The sequence below is a fragment of the Nanorana parkeri genome, unplaced genomic scaffold (assembly GCF_000935625.1).
Source record: "Nanorana parkeri isolate BGI_ZX_2015 unplaced genomic scaffold, ASM93562v1 scaffold977, whole genome shotgun sequence".
Classification (NCBI taxonomy): domain Eukaryota; kingdom Metazoa; phylum Chordata; class Amphibia; order Anura; family Dicroglossidae; genus Nanorana; species Nanorana parkeri.
Genome location: NW_017307245.1, coordinates 307,757 through 318,276, shown reverse-complemented (window position 1 = coordinate 318,276; position 10,520 = coordinate 307,757). Strand labels below are relative to the sequence as shown.

General features: G+C 45.2%; 1 protein-coding gene across 1 annotated transcript in view; it reads left to right on the top strand.

The window, feature by feature from the left end:
- The window catches only part of LOC108795527 (N-acetylated-alpha-linked acidic dipeptidase-like protein), a 45,148-nt gene that overhangs the window by 17,376 nt on the left and 17,252 nt on the right, over positions 1–10,520 (top strand). Inside the window, exons 7-11 of the mRNA XM_018566808.1 lie at positions 373–471; positions 2,502–2,587; positions 5,799–5,918; positions 7,426–7,511; positions 9,524–9,587. Coding sequence (XP_018422310.1) covers positions 373–471; positions 2,502–2,587; positions 5,799–5,918; positions 7,426–7,511; positions 9,524–9,587 — 455 coding nt within the window. The remainder of the gene's footprint in view (positions 1–372; positions 472–2,501; positions 2,588–5,798; positions 5,919–7,425; positions 7,512–9,523; positions 9,588–10,520) is intronic.

The window sequence follows — 10,520 nt, the reverse complement described above, 5'->3', positions numbered from 1 at the left end:
GTAGAAGGGCGCATTGATGAACCTGACCTTGGAGCAGCAGAGAGAGTATATCTGACCCGCAGTTATACAGCGATGAGGCTGTAGGTACAGGAGTGCCTAGGTACCCACACAAACCAGGAAGGTGCACTTCTATTTTTTAGTGGAATTTAAAGGGCAAGTTCATTTTCTCACAAATTCGGAACAATTAACTCACCCGCAGCAAAAGCTACATTGTTCAAGCTGTATTACTTAGGCACAATTGACATGTTTAAATATTCCCTATAACCTTATATGTAAAATCTTAATTTTATTTAGTTTAATTCATCTACATACAGTATATAACAATTACATTTACTGAAGATCCTATAAAATTATAATTCTGTTTATTTACAGTGAACTGGCTGGACCTCAAGCTCAAGCAAACTGGCAGGGATCTCTGGGTTGCCCTTATAACATAGGACCTGGATTCGTACCAAACAGTTTCAGTAACAGGTATTAGGCAATACATAGGAAGTCTTCTGTTATGTGTAATATCAGATCTGAGGGGGTCATCATGAGGACCCGTCTCGTTGGGACCGATTTACAAAAATGATTTTGAACTGTAATGTGTGTGATATAAGCAAAAATGCACGCTCAAAATGTGAAAAAAGTACACTATATGGACAAAGGCATATGAACTCCTGCCCAGCACCCCTCTATGACCTTGGTGGACATCCCTCCAAATGACTGACTGAGTTCAGGTGTTTCTAGAGACAGCAGGGATCCCAACCCGAAATAAGTCATTTCATGGAGGTGCCCTACTCATTTCATGGAGGTGCCCTACTCATTTCATGGAGATGCCCTACTCATTTCATGGAGGTGCCCTACTCATTTCATGGAGGTGCCCTACTCATTAAATGGAGGTGCCCTACTCATTTCAGGGAGGTGCCCTCTGTCAAGCCCCCCCCCCTCTCCACAGGGGGGGTGCAACAACAAGGAAGAGAGCACCCCCTGAAATGATGGCAGATAGCAAAGAAGCTAATGCTTCCCTTGCTATCTGCTGTGTTTTTTTTAGTGTTCTGACAGCTGCCGCCGTCAGGACCAAAAAAAAACCAAACCGGCGTGGGAACTAATAGCTACATTGCTATTGGCTATTTCAATTTGCAATATCCAATAGCAAGCTGGCTATTGCACCCGCCCTCTACTGCTGCCAATCACTAGAAGAGGACCTGATGGAGAACTTCAGGTCTACCTCTGCTGATTGACAGCAGCAGTGGGTGGGTGCAATAGCTAATCTGCTATTGGCTATTGCAAATTGCAATAGCCAATAGAAGCCTAGCTATTCATTCCTATGCTGTTTTTTTTTTCTCTGACGGCAGCCGGCGCCCCCGATTGTCAGAAAAAAAGCAGACCGCAGGGAAAGTTTTACTAGATCGAGCAGAGTAAACCTTTCCGGGAGAAAATGTTTCTCTCCCGGGTGTCCGGGAGCCGCTATCTAATAGCGGGAGACTCCCGGAACATCCTGGACAGCTGAGATGTCTGGGACGGGCCCTTTTAATGCTGCAGCATTCAAATACATTTTAGACAATTGTGCTCTCTCAGCTCTGTGGGGACAGTTTGGGTAAAATCCTTTTATGTTCTAGAATGACTGTGCCCCTGTGCACAAAGCCAGCTCCATGAGGACATGGTTTGATGGGACTCATGTAGAGGAACAAGTGGCCTGCACAGAGCCCTGATCTCAACCCTACGGAACACTCTTTGGGATGGACTGGAACGCCATTTGAGGACCAGGTCTTCTCGTACAAAATCAGTACCTGACCCCACAAATGCTCTTTTAGCTGAAAACAGCTCCGTGCATCCAGGGATAGCGATTAACTGCATGATTACATGCGGTGTGCCGACGTTCATATGAGGTGGCTGTCACCCAATCATTAACCTGAATGAGTGACGGCTGCCACTTGTAAATGGCAGATTAGGGATTCCTGCTGCAGGAAATCAAAAGTTCCAAAAATATAGGTGTCTCTTGAGCCTTATGGAGAGATAGCCCCGGGTTATGTCCCCCCCACTGTCTTTATTTTGTTGAAGTAGAATGGTGTTTTTATCATGCATCGGGGAAGTGAGCTAGGGATCAAAAGTGGGCAGTGTAAATATTATCTAAATACAAGAGTCATGTGTATTCTTCCAGGAATTTTGGTGATCTTTATGTATTTTTTTCCAGATCTGTGCAGTAATCCAATCTCCACCCTCTTCTTATAATAAAGACCGGTCACTGCTTCATTCCCACAGCTCTGCTCTCTGCGCAGGCTATGTGCAGCACAGTGGTGATGTCACTGCTAATTTTATAATAACTTTATGTGCATTTGGTGCACACAAAGTGGATTTATATCATTTGTGGCTGAGGAATTTATTTAAATTAACCTTTTTTTGCCTGTTATGAGTGCATGAGTGTCTGTGCATGTGTGTGCATGAGTGTCTGTGCATGTATGCGTGTTCCATAACAATCATGTCACAATCATGATAACGGTTTGTTGTTCCTCTCCTAGTGATGTTGAGGTTAATGTTTACAATAAGCGGACAATAAAATCATCAGCGAATGTGATGGGGATTATCAGAGGAGCTGTAGAGCCCGGTGAGTCACCCTCGCCTTGTGCTGGTGCATTCATATATAGAGATAACATATCTTCCTATCATTATAAGTAATATATACGACTATTGTGTCACTGCAATTCACTGATAATCATTGCTTTCCCTGTGGTGGTCATGTAAGGGCAAATGCCGTTCTTCAATGACTGCCAAGCACTTCCGATCACATTTATGTTCTTGATCGCAGACCTAGCAGCATCCGATAAATTGTTTCATGTAACGCTTGGAGGTATTTATGAACTCATTTACAGAGAGCACAGAACTTCCTCCGGCAATGCTTTCATTTGCTTTTCTCTTGAGAAGGACGGTGCCATCTTTATTCAGGATCTTCCAGGGTCACCATCTACTTCCTGAGATGCCAGCTCTGAGATGACACAATCATGTAGATCCTAGTCATGTTCACAAAGGTCTGACACTGTTCAGCCTCTGCTGCAGACTCTCATTTTGTGACTTGCTACAAAGTTACAATATACAGTCTGACTACAAGTGAAGAAGAAACCTAGACTCCAAACACACTGAGCGGTTTGTTGCGCGATTGCCGCTCCGAAATCACGCATATTTCCAAGCGATATCGCTCTATGTAGGTTGTCTAATGCATTTTAATGGAGCTGCTCACATCTCACAGCTCAATGTCGCCTGTAGCTTGTCGCTCAAGCTTGTCACTGGTACATGATTTTTTCGGCGGATGTCGCGTGATTCGGCCCCAACAGACTCATTGGTGTTGTGCAAAGTCGCGCATTACCAGCGATATTGCATGACCTTGTTGCGCGATATCGCGCTACAGAAGGGTCACTTTTGCACTGCATAATGGAAGGAAAGAATGATATCACATCAAGACCGCTGTTCATTGGTTACAGCCCAATGTAGCACCGACTAAGTCCCTCCAAAAGTCGCGCTACGTAGCGCGATAAAATGTGCACTGTCGCTCAATATCGCGCATTGTAGCTCAATACCGCTCAGCAACGAATCGCACGGAAAAACGCGCGATTCACCATGTCGCTCAGTGTGAATGGGGTCTGAGGGCTTGTTCACGTCAAGCTCCTTCCAGGAGCAGAGCAGTTACAGACCGGATCAAAACTGCGTCCAATGTATTCCAATGGTATTTTGGGCTCTAGTTCACACTGCCGAGTTCAGTTCCAGAGCATGTAAAAAACTGCAGCAAGCCCTATTTTACCTGCTCTGGAACGAACGCATCATAAACGCAAGCAAATGCCCTGGAACGCACTTAAAGCCCATTTTAGGCTAAAAAAAAAAAAACGGCCCGGAACACCTCCAAAACATAGCAAAAACGCGGCAAAACACACTGCACTGCGTGTGCAGAAACTCATGCAGATCTGGTCTGCATTTGGTGTGAACAAGCCCTAAGGCACAGATTCCTCCTGCCTGCAGCAGACTGATGACATCATCTCATCCTAGGCAAAAGTCATGTGACTGGATCTAACTGCTTTTAGAGGCAGACTTTTAAAGCTACTGAAAGGTCCACCTTAACCCCTTTTATTGGGGTTTAATAAGGAGTTGCGCTAATATTGCACAACATAAAAATTTGCAACTACCACCATTTTATTCTATAGGGTCTTGGCATTCAGAAAATATATAATGTTGGTGGGTTTTAAGTAATTTTCCGGCCTAAAATGTGGAATATAACATGGGTACAAAACATGAAAAAAAGGCCTCAGTCATGAAGGGGTTAAAATCCTATACAGAGAGAAATACGGAGGAGGTCATTGATGTCCTCCTGAACACTGTTCCTGGTTGTCTTTGTCCTCTTGAGTCATTGCTTTAAACATGCAGCAAGTATCAGGCTCCGGTCAGGAAACACAGAACTCCTGAACTGGTTTTGGATCAGTGGCTCAGAACGTATGCAAGCCTTTGAATCAACATAACAGCCAGGCTACCAGCATTTTCAGGGTTCAGTAATGGTAGACTTTATATTTTAGCAGTAGAGGTTTCCTTTGATGCTGTTATAACCTAACCCGAGAAACTGCAGTCACTTAAGCTGCTGTGTCATCACCAGTCCCGCCGGTCCTAATATCATTCCAAAGCAAAACTTTTAGGCTGATAAGGTCAGGGCCGGATTTACTCTCTCTGCTGCCCCAAGGCCAGGTTCCTCATTGCGCTCCCCCAAATAAAGAATGACAACCCAGATGGCGGGAGCGGCAGGGTTAGTTTTATTTATTTTTTATTACCTTTTTAATCACTTTTTAATTTTTTTTAATTTTTATTTATCTTATCTTTTACCTTTTTTTTTATTTTTTATAATTTGTTTTATCTTATCTTTTACTTTTTATAATGTTTTTCTTATTATTTTTACTTTTGAATCACCTTTTTATTTTTTTTATTATTTTTTGCTTATTTTTTAAACTTTTATTTATTTACATTTTTTTATACCAATTATATTTTTTCTTCCACTTAACTTTATTGCTATCACACAGGAGCTAGCTAACAAGCCCCTGTGTGATAGCATTTGGAGGTGACAGGTTCTCTTTATTGAACCTGTCACCTCCAATACAGGAGTTCTAGCACAGCACTGTGCTGGAACTCCTGTGACAGCTGAGAGGGGGAGGCTGCGAGTGCAGCTCTCCCGTCTCACTGTTTACACTCTGTTCCCTGCTCTCCATCCTGAAGAAAGGATCTCCGGCTGGTGGGGAGAGAGGTACGCGGCATTGGGGGTGGCGGGTGAGGTTGGACCTGCAGTCTTATTACAAGTGATCTTGGCGACATTGCCGAGACCACTTGTACACGAATGAGCAGCTTCCCAGCTCTACATTTGGCCCTGCTTGCACCAAGCAGGGCTGAATGTAGAAAACAACTATCCGCCCGGCGCCCGGAACTGCAGGGCGTTGGGAGATTCCACACCCCTGCCGCCCCTCTGCTCCCTGTCTCCCTGAGGCTGGGCCTTGCCAGAAATCTGGCTCTGGTTAAGGTTCCTATAGCTGTAAGCTGATCACTCCCCATACAAGGCCAGTTGTGGTCAGATTGGGAAATGATCTTGTGTCTTTTGGGATTCTGAGACTTCTCCAGACAATCCCTAGTAGACTGAGAGGTGCTGAGAACTTGGAGGTCATCCAACCTTTATCTGCTGTCTATGGTCTTCAAGCCACTCTCTGTTTGTACAATAGTGTAGAGTACATGGCTCCTTTTTTGTGCATTTGTAAATACTTCTCTGTACTCATCCGTCTTCAATTCTGTGTTTTCAGACAGGTATGTGATGTATGGGAACCACAGGGACAGCTGGGTCCACGGAGCCATCGATCCGAGCAGTGGCACAGCCGTAATGCTGGAGATAACAAGAGTTCTGGGCACTAAACTAAAACAAGGTAATGGCGATACACCTTCCTGCTGTACTTCCTGTCTCAGTCCTTGTCTACCATAGAGCTTTAATGTCCCCCACCCACAATGGGATCTTCCCTCTTCAAAAGTGAATGGATAAATACAACAGAAGAGTGGGACTTCTTCATACTTGCCGTGGCAGATGTTCTGACCTTGTAAATTAAAGTGTGCCTGTGCCCAGACTATAGACATGCAGGTATTTATATATTGGTAACAAGCAGTAAAAGAGCTTATAAACAAGCCATCACTGACCTCTCTAGCTGCTTGTACTGGGAAGTAATTAATTCTCAAAGATCTCTAAAGTAGTTTGAGTCCATTTCTAACAGCTTAGAAGCACCTGCTGTGCGTTCACATTAGAGGGCTGGCGGCCAAGATTCTGCTCTCTATAGAAAGTAAGAGGAAAGAGCTAAGATCTCACTTCCTCTGTTCTGAAATTTGAAGCTGAATTTCTCCACAATGCCTACAGCCACATAGGTGCATGAAGGCTTGTTGAAAAGTGATTTTACCGCTTTTTCAGAATATGTAAATACTTTATTGTGCATAGTCTTGGCACACGTGAACTTTAGGTGCAGAGTACCCATGAGGTCTAATGGGACCACTTAAAGGGCAACACTGCCATTATAATATTTTACATTACATTGGTATTCTGAGCCAGGGCAGCAAAACAATCAACTTGTATAGTTTTAATTATCTATTTTGTTCCATTTTGCTTAAAGTTTCCATTGCAGTCAGTTGAGAATGTTCACATTTTATATGCTCTGCTGTAGACCCAATAAACTGTAATGCCTTGTCTATGTGAACATTTCATAGCAGACTGTAGACAGTGGTATACAGTCAATACTGTGGTGTATATTCTCCAACCCTACCCTGTAGATTGGACAATGAAGAAGCAGCAGCAGACTGATGAGGTCTTCCCTCTGCTCTCTCCTATCACCCTGTACCTTGTAAGCAGATTTTAATGCAGCACTCCTGAATGCTCCCCAGGAGCCAAAGCTCCGGCAGCTCACTCGCTGCCAGTTGCCCCCATTCTCATTCGGCTCGGCTATTCTGCTCGGTAGCTCCGAGGTACCGAGCAGAATAGAAAGAAAATAAGTGAGATGAAAAAAAAAAAAGTTGAAAAATGATGACGGCTCTGCCCAGTCGTTATTGTTTAATGACAGATCAGCGTCCCCGGGTCATTTGGGTATGCTGATCTGTCATTACAACTGGGCTAAGCAAGCCGTGGGATCGGCTGACCGTTCTCCATGTTTCGGCTGTAACTTCAGCTCAGTCGATCCGAAGCATATGCCTGCGGCTCGGCTGAGTCGCTCGGCTGCTGTATGGACTATTGTGAATAGCTCGTAGAGCAGTCCTTCGGTTCGACTGAACCGAAGGGCTGAGGCGGCTGAAGCGAGCCGAAGGACAGCACCATATGAAGCCCAGTGCATGAACAAAATAGTGTTTTTCAGTGATGGGGGTTTACGTTGTTGTTCTTCATGAATGGTATCTTCCTAGGAAAGTGGCGTCCTCGAAGAACCATCATTTTTGGCAGCTGGGGAGCAGAAGAATTTGGACTCATTGGCTCAACTGAGTTTGCTGAGGTAACATTTTCTACACGAACATCGCAGTATTCAAGACAATCCAAAAAGAACCACAGGGCTCTAAATAACTACCAAACTAACAAGTGAATAGCACACGCAATCTTATATATGAATAAATAAACCCATAAACATGTATAAATGAATGCGGATGTAGCGCTCACCCCCGAAAGAGCCGCCAGAATAACCCCGGGCATCACTAGTTGTCTAGGGGTATGATCTTCAGCTGCCCCATTAGCATTAACCGCCCTTCTCTAGAGCCCACAAAGCTGATATCCGCTCCATAAGTATAATGCTGAATAACTTTTATTAACATCTTCACACTGTGGAAAGAGGGTATAGGGATCCTAGACATCCAGGATGTAACAAACATACACTACAGACTCACCGGACCTCTTTTTAGCATCTCAGTCTCGATCCATTTGTAGTACAGCGAATAGTAATTGGAGTAACAGATGAGCAGGAGATGAGTACAGATCCTGCCATGCTGCAGTGGTCCTCCATGTTCCAGGCACCTCCAGCAGACATCAGTTTCTCTGGTTCCCCTCCCCTGATAACAGCACAGGCCTCCTACATACTTGAGGCCTAGGGAAACACTTCCCACACTCCAGCCTCTGCCGACCCCCAGGCCTCAGGTCTAGCCTGGGGGGTGGCTGGACAGCACCCATTCCAATGCTAATCCATGGCTGGTCCCGACTAGTCTGAGTACATGGCAATTCCCTCCAGTATTTGTACCGTATCCCAGCATGCAACACTGGTTGAGAGAAACCCAGTGATTGGCTGCTGCACTGTACATACACTCACAATGTCCCCCATTGGCTGTCCCACAATACAGCAGGGTCACACTCCGCCCAGGGGGGTACAGTCAATGCCAGGCACCTGGAATTAACCAGATAAATGCCACTATAATCCAGCCAGGCTGACTAAATCTCTGGCAAATGTCAAGTAGCCACCTCACAAAAGGTGATGGGGGCTACACGAATAATCCACCCCAAAAAAGTTCATAAATCAAAGATATGTACAATCCAATTAAATTGGATGATCATCATCATCATCACCGGGCCCGTCGCCCCATCTCTGCGCTGGGAGTGTCAGATGACTGGATCGCTTTCCGGCAGCCCCCCTCATCTCTACGCCGGGAGTGTCAGATGACTGGATCGCTATCCGGCAGCCCCCCTCATCTCTGCGCCGGGAGGGTCAGATGACTGGATCGCTATCCGGCAGCCCCCCTCATCTCTGCGCCGGGAGGGTCAGATGACTGGATCGCTATCCGGCAGCCCCCCTCATCTCTACGCCGGGAGTGTCGGATCATCTGATACTCCTTGGGGGGGAGCCCGCCGGCTACCGATCTGATGCCCCTGGCTACCGATCCCCCCCCATCTCTGAGCCGGGGCTGTGTTAGATTGGATACTGGGCCCTGGTGCAGCAGCGGCGGTAGGTCCGCCCCTGCATTAGTATGGAGTTGGTCCCCTCTCTCCGCTCTTCCAGGCTTTCTGAAAACATTTTGTGTGTATTTGTGCCCATTTACCAAAAGAGTATTTGTGAGGTCAGGTAATGGTTTGTTGGATGAGAAGACCAGATTTACCATTCCAATTCATACCAATGGTGTTCAGTAGGGTTGAGGTCAGGACTCTGTGCAGGATACTTGAGTTCCTCAATACCAGACTCATTAAACCATGTCTATATGGAGCTGTCCTGTACACAGGGGAAGAGAAAATGGCTTTCTCCAAACCGTTGCCTGAAGGTTGAAGGTTCACAGTTCTCTAAAATGTCTTTGTATGCTGTAATATTAACATTACACTTCCTTGTAAACGATGAACTACACTTGGAGGGGTGTCTGGATACTTTTGGTAGGTGTGATGGTCAAGCGTCCACAATCCATTGGTCATATTGTGTACTTATCTCCATTAACAGAAAATGTTACCTTTTGATTTATATTTCCTTAATTACTTTATTACTTTGTCAGAGGCATTTCATACATTACAGTGACTGTACATTTCTTTTTTTCATTTTAGGACTACTATAGCAAATTACGAAACAGGGCTGTAGCTTACATTAACGTGGATATCTCTGTATATGGTGAGAAATGGCTAAACTAACAAAATGGTGTCTCTGAGGTAACATGTTATCTAATCTCAGGTGTTTATATGAACATAGACAGGCCATGGCCTTTTAGTGTTTCATTGGTGGTAAAGAAAATTGCAGAGAAATAAAATGCATGTAATTTGTTTCTTTTATTAGACCAATAGCAATGTCATATATCACGGAGGCAGGCACGCAGGCGATAATGATAGTTATTATTGCAGATAGCAAATGTAGCGCTCACCCCCTAAGGAGCCGCTGAATAACCGGATATTTCTATCCCCCAACACCAATGTACCGCCCAAACCGTGGATCCACAGCACACCAACACACCTTTGAACAGTTTTATAACCAATTTACTGACAAATCAGATATGAATGACTTTGATACAGTAAAAATGACAACAATACCCAACAATAATGTGTAGCAACAAGCTGAGGCACTCCACAACTCAGTAACTGCAACTATCTGCTGTCAGCACGGATGTATGTGAGGCCAATTGTCTTTAAATGTTCTCTCTGTAATGAGGTGTATGCCCCTTTAAGATTTCCCTTTAGCAATGCCCAACCCTTCCTAGACTACTGGCCAGTAGTAATGTCCTGAGCTAGCCGGCGTTGGGGCCCTTACTGTGGTGCAGGTATGAACAGCAAATAGGTTTTCAATGTGGCCAGATGCCTCTCACCAATCCTCAGGTCAGTTGAAACAGATGAAACTGATAGCAGATGCTGGAGGTCCTCTATCCCTCTGCAGCTCAGGCTCCGTAGGGGAAGTCGTCTGGGTCCTTGATAGAAAGTCTTCAGTCATCCAGGATGTTTGCAGTCATCTCGGTTGGCTCCGTCTGGCTCCTCTCTCAGCTGGGCGGCTGGATTACTCCGGCGGCTGGTTCGGCCACGCAACTAGGCCTCCTCGTCCTTTGCGGTCACCGGACCC